At 37.0% G+C, this 18,535-nt stretch overlaps 1 protein-coding gene across 1 annotated transcript in view; it reads right to left on the bottom strand.

Moving 5' to 3' along the window:
* The window catches only part of ALiX (programmed cell death 6-interacting protein-like protein AliX), a 109,598-nt gene that overhangs the window by 33,867 nt on the left and 57,196 nt on the right, over positions 1–18,535 (bottom strand). The window contains exons 6-7 of the mRNA XM_089101617.1: positions 17,102–17,203; positions 1,503–1,740 (exon numbers count right to left, since the gene is read on the bottom strand). Of these exons, the coding sequence (XP_088957743.1) occupies positions 1,503–1,740; positions 17,102–17,203 (340 nt within the window). The remainder of the gene's footprint in view (positions 1–1,502; positions 1,741–17,101; positions 17,204–18,535) is intronic.

Raw genomic sequence — 18,535 nt, forward strand, 5'->3', positions numbered from 1 at the left:
TGTACATCGTAATAGGCCTACTCTCCTATACACCTCTAAGAAACGTTCGGTAAAAAATACGTTCAGTAAAAAACGTCAAGCGTGTCTCGGGCCTTAAGAATAAATGCGCCACCGTATGGGGTTTCTATCTCTGACATGGACAGCTTAGTATACAATTTTCGGTAATTTTAAATTGGTTAGCCATCTTTGAATTTATACTCGATTCTGGTAATTAAAGCTATTATAATTTATAAAACCTGTTTTAAGGGTAATTGCGGCTATCAAATGAAGTGTAGATTATTTATTTTTATTTATATTATTTATTTATTTGTTGTTATTTATTTATTTCTTTATAGTTTATTTGTTTTATTGTTTATATTACAGTTTATTTCTTTATAATCCATTATTATTTATTTATTATTATATTTTTTAAAGATTATTTGGTTGTGAAAGTATCCACTTAACCCATCGAGAAAATCAGATTTTATTTTCAATGTCCTTGGTTATTAAAGCTATTATAATTTTTAGAAATTGCAGCGAGGAAGTAAAACTGCATTGATGTTTAACAGTAATCAAATTCAATCTGCATTGGATTTAAAAGTGTTGCTTCACAGATTTACACAAACACACAGAAATGCACAGATTTTTTTTCAGTGCAAAACAAGCTTGTCTCTCTGCTAGATATTTGTATATTTAGTCTGTTTTGTATGTATATTGACTGAAAAATTAAAATCCTCATCATCATCAATCAGTACATGAGGAGATCAAAGAAACTTGCAAACGTACTCAACTGGAACAGCCCCTTCGTGAAGGGCCGTATTCATTATTTTTTCGTTTGGTTATGTTTTTACGAGGCAGACAAACATTTCCGGGGGGGGGGGGCCAACCCCCTAAAGCCCACCCACCCTGGATACGTCCTTGCCTTCATGCCCTACAGCCCTTCGATTCTAATAGTCACAGGTCTTCTTTAAAAAACATTTTACTCTTTAAAAGAAAAAAAAAACATAATAATTTTCAACTATGTTTAACACTCATAACTACAAAGAAAACCCAATTAAAAAATCCATGATTTGCTGCCAAACATTTCAGTGTAAAAGTAAAATTTCGAAACTAAAGGATTCATGCAAAATTCGGCACATCATCTTCAAATATTTATCTTCAGTTTCAGTTTCTTATTCAGTTTCAGTTTCTTTATCATCGTAATCAATCTTGATTTTATTCTTCTTTACTTTCTTAATCATTATATTTTATGCCTTAATAAACCACAATCTTTTATCTGTCATTAGTTTCGTTGAGGCCTTTAGGAGACAAGCTTTTCAATTATATCTTTTTAACATAATCCAGGATACTTTTTTTCTACTATTATATATATATATATATATATATATATATATATATATATATATATATATATATATATATATATATATATATATATATATATATATATATATATATATATATATATATATATATATATATATATATATATATATATATATTTAATTTATAATTTTTCATACCTTCAGAAGCTTCATTCAATTTTCCTTTGACAGGAGTTGGCTTGGCAATTGCCGCTTTTGGAATAGACGGTAGACTATCCAATTCGGGAATTCGATCATGGTATATAAAATCATTGTCCTTCTTTGCTGTGGCTAATGCTGCACTGGCCTTTTCTATAATAGAATTGCAGAGCTTGGTCATTGTTGCCGACTCAATTGTAAATCTGCTCTGAGCAATTCTGAGCAGATCGACGGCAGCCTAAAAAAAAATTAAATAAATTACCTTCTTTTTTTGCTTTACAAATCCTTGCAAATATGAGCAAAAGTTGCCCCCAAACCAGGGGGTGAGGGGGGTTGTCCTTTCGGTTTTGCAACATACTCTCTTAATTAAAAACAGAATACGATTAATTTTTACTCACGATAGGGCGGTGTGCAGAAACTAATTGGGGTGACATTTCAGAGGGAGGTGGCTCAATTAAAAAAAAAATAAAGTTAAAAAAAATGGTTTATAAAAGATGCAAGTCAAAGGCTAGGGCTGAAGTCTTACGACGTCTTAGAACTAAAGGTTTTGTTGTTGTCTAAAAAATTTTAAGAGTAAAAAATTGCAGAGAAAAGAAAAAAATATGAATGTTTAAAAAGGGGCTAAAAATTCAGGAGTTTGTGGAAGAGAGAAGAGGCACAAGACAGAAAGAGAAAAGTGTGTGAAAAGTAGTCAACGGTAGGGAAAAGGTACAAAAGAGAGAAAAGTTTGTTAAATGAAGCAAATTACAGTACATGATAAAATCCACTCAGAAATCCACTGGCAAAACGTAGTAAATATATAGAAAAAAAAATAAAGACTAAACCAAAGAATCTGTAAAAATAAAATGAAAAATAGCTAGTAAAATAAAAAATGAAAGTTAGAGATAAATTACTAAAAATAAAGAATATGGTTTTTGAAAAAGGGAAAGTACCTGATGCTATCTTTTATGCTTAGAAATGTAGTAGATAGTTTTGAGAGAAGAACAGGATGGTTTTAGGAAAGGGGAGAGGATCCGTCAACCCAATTTTTATTCTTAGATTAATAACTTATTTTGCACCTCCAGAAAGGATTAGACTATTGCCGCACCAAATTCAGTTGCCCGGCCATCGTTGTATGTGGCGATTTTAACCAAACTAACTAACAGTACTAAGCTCACAGCCTCAGACTTAAGCAAGCTATAAAATATCCAACCCATATAGCCGGTCGAACATTGGACCTGATTTTAACTAATTCCGACGAATTTTACACCGACCGGTCTGTTTGAGTGCACTAGGAAAATCAGATCACTTTACTGTTCTTTGGAACGCAAAAGCTCCGACAAAAACACCGAAGCGAACACAGTTTGTCATGCGTCCCACCACTGAGTCAAATATTTGTTCTTTCGGACGCTGGATCAGCCGACATGATTTCTCGGAAATCATAAATAAGCAGAATCTTGACAAGAAGACTCAGCTTTTCAACTCCGTCTTGTGCGAAAAATACAAGGAGCACTTTCCAACAAAAACAATCTATAGATCTTATACTGGCCGACCGTGGATCACACCTGAGATTAAAGCCCTTATCAAACAGCGGGGGCAGTCGCATGATGCTCGATTGCGCAACAAAGTCGTTGCTCTTTGTCGCACAGCCAGAAGAACTTACGCATCTAACCATGTTGATCCGACCCTAGTCATTAACAGAGAAAAATGGCATGATTCATTGAAAAGGTTAAAAGGTAAAACCCGTTATCCTCACTTAAAAATAATGAACGAGGACTACACTTACGTGACAGCTCCTGTGGTTAATGGTATTTTTTCTGTTCTTTTCCCCACTTACCCAAGTTTCTCACAAGAGGACCTAGCTGCAGTCCTTGACACTAGTGCACCTAGTGGACAACGGCCGTCAGTTGAGCCCCGTCAAGTGTACACAGTACTACTGAAGCTCAAACCTCGTAGCTCCTCATATCCTGGAGAAATCCCAGTGCGTCTCCTTTGTGAATTTGCGCCCTCCCTTGCTACCCATCTCGCTAGTATCATCAACCTTTGCATAACACTCGGCAAATTTCCCAACCCCTGGAAAAAATTCTACATCAAAGTGATCCCTAAGAAATCCCCGCATTGGCTGGCATTGGCAACGCTGTTCATGGTGGTTGTTTTTGAAAAAAATAATAATCAATAATTGTTTGTAATTTGGTGTGAAGAAGGGAGAGTTTGTATGTGGAATTTAGAGAAGGAGTTAGAGTGAGTCTTAGTGTTTAATTTGGGAGTATTTTTATTTTGTTTTGTTGTTTTTAGTATATAAATGGTGGGAAACAGTATGAGTCACCTGTGACCTAGCCGGAAGTGTCAGTGTGCAGGGTTGCCGGCTATTAAATTTTGGCTGGGGAACCTGTGAGTCGTAAATTGTTTGGCATGTAGGGTTTCCGTCCGGTAAATTTTGGTCCGAGGATTTGCGTGTCGAAAAGGAAGAATAGGTAAGTTGAGTGTTGGAGAGTAAGTTAGTGTGTGAGGGTGAGTGTAGAATTAGGTGATTGTTTTTATTTTTTGTTATTTTTTTTCTTTTTTTGGTATTTGTTTGTGAGTATTGTTAAGAGAAAGTAAAGGAAAGCGTGTAAAGGAAGTGTGAGTGAGAGTTTGAAAGCGTTTATTTATATAGTAAAAATAAAGAAAAAAATGTCCAGAAGTACGGTTGTGTTCGATTTCAGAATGATGGAAGAATCGGTCCTAAATGAAGTACGAGAAATCGACATTCATCGGTTTTTCAAGGAACTGGGCCTAAACACTGGAGTAGTGAGAATGATCAACTCCGATGATCTTAAGAGATTCGGACAGGTGCGAGTCACTATGAAATCGGTAACGCTGGCAGATGACCTCGTATCAAAATGCAAAACGAATGAACCGAAGATGCAATTCTTAAATAGCATATATCCTGTAAATGTAGACAGATCCGGACGACGCCTGATCGTAGTCTAGCTGCGAAAAATCCCAGGAGAAGCTACCAGCGAGGACATAAAGAAAGAACTACAAGTTTATGGAACTGTTCTAAATATCAGAAGGAAAGTATACAGTGGTGACGAGTTTATACAAGTCTACACTGGCCGAGCGACCGCATTAATGTACATTGAAACGCCAATACCACCGTCTATCAATATCTTTGGTGGCGACAAGAAAATAAATGTTTTTTACCCTGAGCAACCGCCTGCTACATATGCCACAACGAAATTAATAAAGCAAAAAATTGCCCTAGCAACAGAAGAAAAATGAAAAAAAACTATGTTTTAAGTCCAAACTCGATTGGTAGAGAATTGAATCAACCATGGGAAATGCCTAGCACTGTTTTAAGTCAGTCGTCAGGCTCAAGCAGCGCCCTAGATGGAGTACGGAAATTCACACCATCGATGACCGTAGACCTTATTCTAAAAAGCACAGAGGAAAACGTACAAGAGGATTTAGAGAAAGCGAAAGAAAATGAAAAAGCGAAAAACGACCCTGAAGAGAAAAATGGAACGAATCAACTAAAGAAACCAGAGGAAGTCTAAAAGAAAACCCAGAGACCCCTTACAGCCCAAAAACCATCGGAAGGGGTTCAAAAATAAGGATTAGAGATACAAACACAAACAAGGACCCTCAGCTAAGTATCCATCGGAGGTAATGAAAACAACCAAGCAAAAGAAAGAAAAACAGAAATAACAGAAAACGAAACCAAGTCAAACAAAGGAAAAGGAAAGAAATAAAAAAGCCCATAACTGAAGATGAACTAAAACAAGCTTTAAGTTCTACTAAAACAGGGAAAGCCCCAGGAAGAGATGGTTTAAGCTACGATTTTTACAAAGTGTTTTTTAGTGAAATCTCGCAAAATGATGTTATCAACAATGAACGAGATGATACATGAAGGAGCTACACCGGATTAGACCCTAGCGATCATCACATTAGTGCCAAAAAAGGGAGACATGCAACATATCGAGAACTGGAGGCCCATCACTCAACTTCCCTCTGATACCCGATTATGTTCCAGAGTACTCATGAACAGACTCAGAAAGCTAATGGGAAAGATTCTGGGTGAGACCCAACACGGGGGCATAAAGCGTCGAAAAGTCCAACATATTCTTGCAATTTTACGCGACTTACTCCTTAGAAGAGAAGAACTATCGAAAAGTGATCTCAAATGGGTTTTAATATGCGTTGATTTTATCAAAGCTTTCGACTCGGTAGTCCGGGAAGTCCTATGGGAACTGATGACGGTGAAGTATTCGTTTTGTGGTGAATTTGTCGTTTTTTTACAAGAAAGTATACATTGATGCAGCGGCGAAAATCGTCGGAAACGGAAACCTCACTGAGGAATTTCCCCTTGAAATATTCTTCCGGCAAGTTGACCCAAGCTCTTCATTTCTGTTCGAGATCTATCTCGACCCTTTGATATAATACATAGAAGCCAGAATAACGGGTATCAGAGTACTGCCAACTTTAGTTCTCAAGTCTGAGGCTTTTGTGGATGATGGGAATTTTTTCACCGATGGAGTGAGTGACATTAAAACAGTAATGCAGGGCCTAGAAGGGCACGAGAAAAATTTTGCCATCAGCACTCACCAGAAAAAGAGCGAGATCCTCCCGTTAACAAAAAATACAAAGGTAAGTTGGATTATGAGCTTGGAAAAGGAAACTTGGCTGGAAGTCAGTGCTACAGTAAAGAAACTTGGTGTGAAATTTTCAGCCAAAGGAAATTGCTGGCAGACCGCATTGGAAAAGAAATTACTCGAAATTCAGTGTTTGCTGTGTGGCGAAGATAGAGGCAGGAATCTTTCCATGTTCCAGAGATCAACTTTCGTCAACATGTATTGTGTATCAAGAATACTTTATCTGGCCCCAGTAATACCCCTCCCGGAACATATAGCAAAAAAAATTGAAACCTACATGTGGTGTTTTATATGGAGCGGTAAGCTAGAAAAGCTGAGTAAAAAGTTGCTCTTTTGCCCAAAGGAATCGGGAGGTCTAGGAGTACTAGATTTTAGAAAACTGTGCCAAAATATGATTGCTAGAATGAAAATTGAATTTTTAAATGGACCACAAGAACACCTTCAAATGACCAGAGATTGGTTGGTTCCTCTACTAAACAATCCTAATTCAACAAATTCAGACACAAACGTCCCAGTTTTCATGAAAGATTCTTTCCCGATATTAAAGCAACTGAAAGAGAAGGGGCTTCTTATGGAGGATAGTAGAGAAATAAAAACTGAGATACCCAGGATTTTAACTCCCGAACAGGAAAATAACGGATATCACGTAAAAAAAGAACCATTTGTAAATTTTGAAAATGCCTTTAGAAATTTACATTCTTTTCCCATGGAACCAAAAGTGAGAGAGCTTATGTTTCAAGTCATACACATGATTTTACCTTGCCGAAATAGAGTGTCACGTTTCCTGAGAAATGAAGATAAAAAATGCTCTTTTTGTTTTGAAGTAGTGGAAGATGGTTTAGACCACGAATTCATCAAGTGTAATGAAAATAAGGGAATTTTTCAGTTTGTTTTTGATTTAAGTGAAAAGTGCAAAATTAAAGCTCAAAGGGATGAAGAAAAGAAGAAGCTGGTGAAATTTGACATAGATTCTGATTTGGAAGTGAAAAAGAAAAATTATCTGTGTTATATTATTGGAAATATGTGTCATTATGTGTGAAGTAGAAGGAAAAGAAAGAAAGTGGTGTGTTTAGAGGGTTTTGGGAGTTAAATTGAGAAGAAAATGGAATTATTGAAGATAAGAAAAGAGTGGAGAGAGTGTTTTTTTTTATTTTGAACTATGAATTATTTCTAAATATGATGGGTGGAAAAAGAGAGTGAGAAAGTAAGTAGTGGAGAGAGTTTGAGTTTTTTATTGGTATGAGATAGTTGTTTTGTGTGAGTGAGTGAGAAAACAGCGTTGCCAGTAAGTTAGTTTAAAGAAATTTATTGATATTTGTTTTTTTTAATTAGCAGCAAAAAAAAAAAAAGAAGTTTAAAAATGGGGTCTGATGGTCATTTCAGCTTATTTGTTTTTCGTAAATATTAGTGTGTTTATTTTTGTGTGTTGTAAAAATAAGCTGAAATGATAATGTAAAGAGGATTTTTTTTGGTTTTTTGTTGGTTTTTTTATTTATTTTTTATTTGTATATTTTTTTTTTATTTTTTTTTAGTAGTGGCTTCTTTGCAGAATTGGAATTTGAGAAAATTTTGTCTGTTGTTGTAAATGGCCACCGAAAGCGGGAACTTCCTGTGGAGGGGGGACGTCCTCTCTGCGGGAGAGCATTTTATTTTATTATTAATAAAATTAAAAAATTATTTTAGTAGATGTGCAATAAAGCAAAGACCACTCTTTGGCTGCTAATTTTAGTTAAATATAGAGTGTATGTGGCATTTAGATTTTTGTCATGTTTAAAAGTAGTTTTTTTTAAATGTTAGTGCCACTGAGAGGAGAGGAGGTGGGATTAAAAAAAAAAAAAAAAAAAAAAAAATCCCCGCCCAGAACAAGCGATGGCTTAAAGTCTATCTCGCTGACTCCCTGCATTATAAAGGTAACAAAGACCACCGTTGAAAGACGGATTACGAGCGACATAGAATCAAAGATAGACACTATCCAGTACGGATTCCTCAGTAGCTCCAACACGTCAGTGTACTTAGTGTATATATATGACGAAATTCTGTCGTGGCTCGAGATAGGGACGAGCTTCTTAGACTGGGCCCTTGCTGATAACAGAAAAGCCTTCGATCTAATCAAACATATTATCGCTCTCAATAACTTCAGTGAAATGGGTGCCAAAAGTAGCATGCTGCGTCTACTCGTAAATTTTCTTTCCCAGCGGGGACTGTGCGTTTTCACTCTTAGTGAAGACAATTCAGACTCTGCATTCCTCCAAATCAAGTACGCTGCCCCTCGGGGCACTAAACTAGCCGGAATTATTTCCCTCGCTGTGATTAACTTCATCCTGCTTACTTTCAAGGACAGATATAAATTCGTTAAGGATCTGTCATTCTTACTCAGATATCTACTAGAAGGCCAATCAGCGATCCCCCTTTTTGATCCTAGTCTACCCACTGTTTTTCAGAATGAATGCGAGCTAGCCTTACTCTCAATGAGCAGAAGTGCAAGATGTTGCGTTTCAACCCCCTTAAATCGGACTTTCAGGAGCCCCTTACCTTGTTTAAAACAGTTAGCAGTGAAAAAATTCTGGGGGTAATTTTCTCCGTTGACTGCAAGTTCAACAACCACGTACGTAACCTTGCACAAAAAGGGTATGCAGCGCTGCTGTCACTGAATACCATGAAGCGGTTCGGGTTCAGTGTGAAGTCCATGAGGCTTGCCTTCAAGACATATATCCTACCCATCATTGAATATGCGTGCCCAGTGTGGGGCCCTAGTGTACAGTTGAGTGCTGGGATGTGTCAAGATGTTGAAGCTATCCAAATATGGGCTTGTAAGATTATGCTGGGTCAAGCCTTGACTACTTATGACAATGTGCTTAAGGTTCTTGGCCTCGAGTCGCTTTTTAACAACCGTCAGAGACTTATTTGCCAGTTCGGCTATTTCCTGCTCCGTAGCAGCAAACACAGGACGATCCTGCCACCGCTAGCCACCGTTACATCCCATACCAGGAGACAATACAAGCTCAACCCAGCGACATGCTGTACGACTCGCTACCAGAATTCCTTTGTCCCCTTTTTTACAGACATGGTCAACAAATCCTAAGAAAAGTAATATGGTTTTATTCATTTTTTGTGGTCGTATTTGTTATTTAACTTTGTTGTATTTGTAAAAACCCTCGGTATTAGTGCTTTTAGCGCTAAAAAGAGTAAGTTTAATAAAATATGTCTATGTCTATAACTGAGAAGAGCCTGAGTCATCAGACCCTTTTAGTACTCAGTTTTGAAGATTCAGCAGATTCATTTGATTCAGCAGATAAAAGAGCTTTAGCGAAGTCGCTATCCTTTTATGGCGTACCAAATAAATATATTAAAGTGATTAGTGCTATGTAAGAGAATAACATTGTTGCAGTTAAGGTAGGAAATGAGGTTAGTAGGCGGAGTTAAGCAGAATTACGTCCTACCCCCATTCAAAGGGATCATTTTGATCCTAAGAAGCACTACCTTCGTCCTAAGAAGCACAGCAAAGACAATGTGAGAACATGGAATTAACTGGGGAAGTAAAAATTTCCTAGATTCAGATTATGCTAATGATGAAAATATCCTAGATGAAAATGTTAGCAAAATGAATAAATTTTTAGAGGTTTCAAGAGCTCGGTAAATACAACGTTAGATTTTAACTAGTGCATCTCTTGTACCAGCCCTTTTTGATCCGAGGATTTATGGGAACATGTCCTGTTGTGAATGCGAAAGTGACATAGGATTTATCTTAGGGATGAATCAGCTAACAGTTTCTCGTCTAAGAAAACCAAAATAAGTATCACTTATTTTAAAACCACCCAAAGTTCTGTTCAGAGCCAAACCTTAATTTAATATTTATATATTTCAAAAACCTCTCTATATTGCTGGGCCACACCCTTTTCATGTGAAATCAAAGAAGCCTTATCGTATAAAATGCTATTCTTCAGATGATCATAAATGTGTTCAGTAAGGCTGAATCAAAAACCTCTCTATATTGCTGGGCCACACCCTTTTCATGTGGGATCAAAGAAGCCTGATCGTATAAAATGCTATTCTGCAGATGATCATAAATGTGCTCAGTAAGGCTGAATCAAAAACCTTACTATATTGCTGGGCCACGCCCTTTTCATGTAGAATCAAAGAAGCCTGATCGTATAAAATGATATTCTACAGATGATCATAAATGTGTTCAGTAAGGCTGAATCAAAAACCTCTCTATATTGCTGGGCCACACCCTTTTCATGTGGTATCAAAGAAGACTGATCGTATAAAATGCTATTCTGCAGATGATCATAAATGTGCTCAGCAAGGCTGAATCAAAAACCTCACTATATTGCTGGGCCAAACCCTTTTCATGTGGACTCAAAGAAGCCTGATCGTATAAAATGCTATTCTGCAGATGATAATAAATGTGATCAGTAAGGCTGAATCAAAAACCTCACTATATTGATGGGCCAAACCCTTTTCATGTGGAATCAAAGAAGCCTGATCGTATAAAATGCTATTCTGAAGATGATCATAAATGTGCTCAGTAAGGCTGAATCAAAAACCTCACTATATTGCTGGGCCACACCCTTTTCATGTGGAATCAAAGAAGCCTGATCGTATAAAATGCTATTCTGCAGATGATCATAAATGTTCTCAGTAAGGCTGAATCAAAAACCTCACTATATTGCTGGGCCAAACCCTTTTCACGTGGAATCAAAGAAGCCTGATCGTATAAAATGCTATTCTGCAGATGATCATAAATGTGCTCAGTAAGGCTGAATCAAAAACCTCACTATATTGCTGGGCCACACCCTTTTCATCTGGAATCAAAGAAGCCTGATCGTATAAAATGCTATTCTGCAGATGATCATAAATGTGCTCAGTAAGGTTGAATCAAAAACCTCACTCTATTGCTGGGCCAAACCCTTTTCATGTGGAATCAAAGAAGCCTGATCGTATAAAATGCTATTCTGCAGATGATCATAAATGTGATCAGTAAGGCTGAATCAAAAACTTCACTATATTGCTGGGCCACACCCTTTTCATGTGGAATCAAAGAAACCTGATCGTATAAAATGCTATTCTGTAGATGATCATAAATGTGTTCAGTAAGGCTGAATCAAAAACCTCACTATATTGCTGGGCCACACCCTTTTCATGTGGAATCAAAGAAGCCTGATCGTAGAATATGCTATTCTGCAGATGATCATAAATGTGCTCAGTAAGGCTGAATCAAAAACCTCACTATATTGCTGGGCCACACCCTTTTCATGTGGAATCAAAGAAGCCTAATCGTATAAAATGCTATTCTGCAGATGATCATAAATGTGTTCAGTAAGGCTGAATCAAAAACCTCTCTATATTGCTGGGCCACACCCTTTTCATGTGGAATCAAAGAAGCCTGATCGTATAAAATGCTATTCTGCAGATGATCATAAATGTGCTCAGTAAGGCTGAATCAAAAACCTCTCTATATTGCTGGGCCACACCCTTTTCATGTGGAATCAAAGAAGCCTGATCGTATAAAATGCTATTCTGCAGATGATCATACATGTGCTCAGTAAGGCTGAATCAAAAACCTCACTATATTGCTGGGCCACACCCTTTTCATGTGGAATCAAAGAAGCCTTATCGTATAAAATGCTATTCTGCAGATGATCATAAATGTGCTCAGTAAGGCTGAATCAAAAACCTCTCTATATTGCTGGGCCACAATCTTTTCATGTTGACTCAAAGAAGCCTGATCGTATAAAATGCTATTCTGCAGATGATCATAAATGTGATCAGTAAGGCTGAATCAAAAACCTCTCTATATTGTTGGGCCACAACCTTTTCATGTGGAATCAAAGAAGCCTGATCGTATAAAATGCTATTCTGCAGATGATCATAAATGTGCTCAGTAAGGCTGAATCAAAAACCTCTCTATATTGCTGGGCCAAACTCTTTTCATGTGGAATCAAAGAAGCCTGATCGTATAAAATGCTATTCTGCAGATGATCATAAATGTGCTCAGCAAGGCTGAATCAAAAACCTCACTATATTGCTGGGCCAAACCCTTTTCATGTGGAATCAAAGAAGCCTGATCGTATAAAATGCTATTCTGCAGATGATCATAAATGTGCTCAGTAAGGCTGAATCAAAAACCTCACTATATTGCTGGCCCAAACCCTTTTCATGTGGAATCAAAGAAGCCTGATCGTATAAAATGCTATTCTGCAGATGATCATAAATGTGATCAGTAAGGCTGAATCAAAAACCTCACTATATTGCTGGGCCAAACCCTTTTCATGTGGAATCAAAGAAGCATGATCGTATAAAATGCTATTCTGCAGATGATCATAAATGTGCTCAGTAAGGCTGAATCAAAAACCTCACTATATTGCTGGGCCAAACCCTTTTCATTTGGAATCAAAGAAGCCTGATCGTATAAAATGCTATTCTGCAGATGATCATAAATGTGCTCAGTAAGGCTGAATCAAAAACCTCACTATATTGCTGGGCCAAACCCTTTTCATGTTGAATCAAAGAAGCCTGATCGTATAAAATGCTATTCTGCAGATGATCATAAATGTGCTCAGTAAGGCTGAATCAAAAACCTCACTATATTGCTGGGCCAAACCCTTTTCATGTGGAATCAAAGAAGCCTAATCGTATAAAATGCTATTCTGCAGATGATCATAAATGTGTTCAGTAAGGCTGAATAAAAAACTTCACTATATTGCTGGGCCACACCCTTTCCATGTGGAATCAAAGAAGCCTGATCGTATAAAATGCTATTCTGCAGATGATCATAAATGTGCTCAGTAAGGCTGAATAAAAAACCTCACTATATTGCTGGGCCACACCCTTTTCATGTGGAATCAAAGAAGCCTGATCGTATAAAATGCTATTCTGCAGATGATCATAAATGTGCTCAGTAAGGCTGAATCAAAAACCTCACTATATTGCTGGGCCAAACCCTTTTCATGTGGAATCAAAGAAGCCTGATCGTATAAAATGCTATTCTGCAGATGATCATAAATGTGTTCAGTAAGGCTGAATCAAAAACTTCACTATATTGCTGGGCCAAACCCTTTTCATGTGGAATCAAAGAAGCCTGATCGTATAAAATGCTATTCTGCAGATGATCATAAATGTGATCAGTAAGGCTGAAACAAAAACCTCACTATAGTGCTGGGCCACACCCTTTTCATGTGGAATCAATGAAGCCTGATCGTATAAAATGCTATTCTGCAGATGATCATAAATGTGCTCAGTAAGGCTGAATCAAAAACCTCACTATATTGCTGGGCCAAACCCTTTTCATGTGGAATCAAAGAAGCCTGATCGTATAAAATGCTATTCTGCAATGATCATAAATGTGCTCAGTAAGGCTGAATCAAAAACCTCACTATATTGCTGGGCCACACTCTTTTCATGTGTAATCAATGAAGCCTGATCGTATAAAATGCTATTCTGTAGATGATCATAAATGTGTTCAGTAAGGCTGAATCAAAAACCTCACTATCTTGCTGGGCCACACCCTTTTCATGTGGAATCAAAGAAGCCTAATCGTATAAAATGCAATTCTGCAGATGATCATAAATGTGCTCAGTAAGGCTGAATCAAAACTTCACTATATTGCTGGGCCACACCCTTTTCATGTGGAATCAAAGAAACCTGATCGTATAAAATTCTATTCTGCAGATGATCATAAATGTGCTCAGTAAGGCTGAATCAAAAACCTCACTATATTGCTGTGCCACACCCTTTTCATGGGGACTCAAATAAGCCTAATCGTATAAAATGCTATTCTGCAGATGATCATAAATGTGTTCAGTAAGGCTGAATCAAAAACCTAACTATATTGCTGGGCCACACCCTTTTCATGTGGAATCAAAGAAGCCTGATCGTATAAAATGCTATTCTGCAGATGATCATAAATGTGCTCAGTAAGGCTGAATCAAAAACCTCTCTATATTGTTGGGCCAAACCCTTTTCATGTGGAATCAAAGAAGCCTGATCGTATAAAATGCTATTCTGCAGATGATCATAAATGTGCTCAGTAAGGCTGAATCAAAAACCTCTCTATATTGCTGGGCCACACCCTTTTCATGTGGAATCAAAGAAGCCTGATCGTATAAAATGCTATTCTGCAGATGATCATAAATGTGCTCAGTAAGGCTGAATCAAAAACCTCACTATATTGCTGGGCCAAACCCTTTTCATGTGGAATCAAAGAAGCCTGATCGTATAAAATGCTATTCTGCAGATGATCATAAATGTGTTCAGTAAGGCTGAATCAAAAACTTCACTATATTGCTGGGCCACACCCTTTTCATGTGGAATCAAAGAAACCTGATCGTATAAAATGCTATTCTGCAGATGATCATAAATGTGCTCAGTAAGGCTGAATCAAAAACCTCACTATATTGCTGGGCCACACCCTTTTCATGTGGAATCAAAGAAGCCTGATCGTATAAAATGCTATTCTGCAGATGATCATAAATGAGCTCAGTAAGGCTGAATCAAAAACCTCACTATATTGCTGGGCCAAACCCTTTTCATGTGGAATCAAAGAAGCCTGATCGTATAAAATGCTATTCTGAAGATGATCATAAATGTGTTCAGTAAGGCTGAATAAAAAACCTCACTATATTGCTGGGCCACACTCTTTTCATGTGGAATCAAAGAAGCCTGATCGTATAAAATGCTATTCTGGAGATGATCATAAATGTGCTCAGTAAGGCTGAATCAAAAACCTCTCTATATTGCTGGGCCACACCCTTTTCATGTGGAATCAAAGAAGCCTGATCGTATAAAATGCTATTCTGAAGATGATCATAAATGTGCTCAGTAAGTCTGAATCAAAAACCTCACTATATTGCTGGGCCAAACCCTTTTCATGTGGAATCAAAGAAGCCTGATCGTATAAAATGCTATTCTGCAGATGATCATAAATGTGATCAGTAAGGCTGAATAAAAAACCTCACTATATTGCTGGGCCACACTCTTTTCATGTGGAATCAAAGAAGCCTGATCGTATAAAATGCTATTCTGTAGATGATCATAATTGTGCTCAGTAAGGCTGAATCAAAAACCTCACTATATTGCTGGGCCACACCCTTTTCATGTGGAATCAAAGAAGCCTGATCGTATAAAATGCTATTCTGCAGATGATCATAAATGTGCTCAGTAAGGCTGAATAAAAAACCTCACTATATTGCTGGGCCACACCCTTTTCATGTGGAATCAAAGAATCCTGATCGTATAAAATGCTATTCTGCAGATGATCATACATGTGTTCAGTAAGGCTGAATCAAAAACCTCACTATATTGCTGGGCCACACCCTTTTCATGTGGAATCAAAGAAGCCTAATCGTATAAAATGCTATTCTGCAGATGATCATAAATGTGTTCAGTAAGTCTGAATCAAATACCTCTCTATATTGCTGGGCCACAACCTTTTCATGTGGAATCAAAGAAGCCTGTTCGTATAAAATGCTATTCTGCAGATGATCATAAATGTGCTCAGTAAGGCTGAATCAAAAACCTCACTATATTGCTGGGCCAAACCCTTTTCATGTGGAATCAAAGAAGCCTGATCGTATAAAATTCTATTCTGCAGATGATCATAAATGTGCTCAGTAAGGCTGAATCAAAAACCTCACTATATTGCTGGGCCAAACCCTTTTCATGTGGAATCAAAGAAGCCTGATCGTATAAAATGCTATTCTGCAGATGATCATAATTGTGCTCAGTAAGGCTGATTCAAAAACCTCTCTATATTGCTGGGCCAAACCCTTTTCATGTGGAATCAAAGAAGCCTGATCGTATAAAATGCTATTCTGCAGATGATCATAAATGTGCTCAGTAAGGCTGAATCAAAAACCTCTCTATATTGCTGGGCCAAAACCTTTTCATGTGGAATCAAAGAAGCCTGATCGTATAAAATGCTATTCTGCAGATGATCATAAATGTGCTCAGTAAGGCTGAATCAAAAACCTCTCTATATTGCCGGGCCAAACCCTTTTCATGTGGAATCAAAGAAGCCTGATCGTATAAAATGCTATTCTGCAGATGATCATAAATGTGCTCAGTAAGGCTGAATCAAAAACCTTACTATATTGCTGGGCCAAACCCTTCTCATGTGGAATCAAAGAAGCCTGATCGATTAAAATGCTATTCTGCAGATGATCATAAATGTGCTCAGTAAGGCTGAATCAAAAACCTCTCTATATTGCTGGGCCAAAACCTTTTCATGTGGAATCAAAGAAGCCTGATCGTATAAAATGCTATTCTGCAGATGATCATAAATGTGCTAAATAAAAAATTTTTCTTTTATAGCTCTGGCGAAGAGATGTGGTTGTCCTTTGGAAACATCCTTTTTGTTTCATAAACGGCAGATTTGATGCAGTGAAATAACACAGTAATGGCTACAGACTGCTGCAACTTCGTATGTATAACAATCCAATTATAGCTAATAAAGTAATTGGTCATAAAATGGCCCATAAGTTAAGAATAACTTGTGAAAAATAAAAATAAAATGAACAATAGAATATATAGAAGAATAAAGACTAAACCAAAGGAGTTTGTAAAAATAAAATGAAAAATACCTTGTCACTGTTGTGCGACGTGGGTTTTGCTTTTATCAAGATTTAAATGAGAATGTTTCTCATTTTCTTATCGATCTACAATACTTACAAGAATTTTCCAAGACTTTTTTAAGGCTTTTAATAATTTCCTAAAACCTTTTTAAGACATTTAAGAATTTTATAAGACTTTTTGGGTTTTGACTCATTATTGTTTTAATTGAGAGTTTACACAGTATATTTCGCTATTATTCACATAGCCGAAATATTCGTTTTTGTTTTATTCAAACCACTGTCTTCAAAAAATTCCTCTGTATCTTCTTCTTTTTCGTATTTAAGGTATAATTACTGAATATAATAACAATATGCAAAATAATTACCGAGATCTCAAAAATAATATTTTCATAGAACCCCAAAAAAGACAATTTACCTGGCCTCTAACGATCTCCTCTCCAATTCTCTTTTCCTGATTGCAAACGCAGCTTTGATAGTATTGGGCCACTCCTCCATAAAATGTACTTCGCGCGGATATCTGGAAAATAGAATAGAAAAATAGAAAAGATAGGAAAATAGGCAAATGAATTATAAACAACAGAGCACATCCAGGTTAGTAGCCCCTCCCCTGGTTTTAAAACTATGGTAGCCAAATTACATGGTTTTAAGGCTATGGTAGCCCTCAAGGCCGTATCCAGAATTTTTTTCGGGGGGGGGGGGAGGAGTTGCAAAAGGATTTTTTTGGGGGGTAAAAAAAACTTCTAAAACGCATAAAAATTGTGTTTATATTCATTTTCGTTACGTTTTTACGAGTCGGACAAACATTTCAATGGGGTTAAAACCCCCCCCCCCCGGCTTGGTAGCCCATACGGCCTTGGTAGCCCTTATGGTAATAATCATTATCCTATATTTTAAAAAGAAAGGTAATTATACAAAAAAATACTCCGAGGTTGATAATCTATATTTCCCCATATTTTCATTTTTATACACGCATCCAGGGCTACATCCAGAAATTTTGTGCGTGGGTGGGGGGGGTGGGCTACCAAAAGAATTGTTATTCTGGGGGAGGAAAGTTAAAGGATCTACCTGCATTTCGGGGATTTAAAATTAAGGGACTTAAGATCAATTTAAATAATTCAGAGAAATATTTCAGGGGAGGGGGGGGGGGGGCAAAACCAAAAGTCCTACCCCTGGATACGGCCCTGTATGTATGCCTGTACAAGATATAATCTGTATATTCATAGTTACTAAATTACTAGAAAATGTTAATACTCAACTTTAAAATCTACACAGCTTAACTCCTTCAAAACCTGCTATAAATAAATGCCTCCAACCAACTAAGTAACGATTCTAAATAGAGATGGCTAAGATACCATTCTTGTTTCTTGTTATGGCTATTGTTAGGCCACTCTCATAGGCTATTTTTGTTATGATATGCACTTTTTCGGATAACTGACCCTCGGATCAAGCCAGAAAACTAATCTTCTGTGCATAGGAACGTAATTCAGGATTTCAATAGGGTTAGATTTTCTCAATTTAATAAAGTATGGTCAGATAAACAGCCAAATGTTTCCTTAAAAAATCTTTTTCGTGATAATAAAAAAAACACAGCTGCAACAGCACGATTATTTATTTTGACCAAGACGGGTACAGAATTAATAAAAATCGTTCTTTTTTTTCACTTTACCTGGATTCTGCGGGGCATTGCGAAGCAAATTTTATTTTGAAAACAAAAATACCCGGTTTATCTTCATAGATGTATTTAAATGCATTTCTACTTAAAATCAGTTTTCAGGGCACAATGGGGGAAAAACCTCTAAGAAGTATAATTTAAGGTTTTCATTTAGATTAAAATACCAAATTACATGAG

This window comes from Artemia sp. Qi Xiang Cuo, chromosome 15 (genome assembly GCF_049724085.1).
Source record: "Artemia sp. Qi Xiang Cuo chromosome 15, ASM4972408v1, whole genome shotgun sequence".
Classification (NCBI taxonomy): domain Eukaryota; kingdom Metazoa; phylum Arthropoda; class Branchiopoda; order Anostraca; family Artemiidae; genus Artemia; species Artemia sp. Qi Xiang Cuo.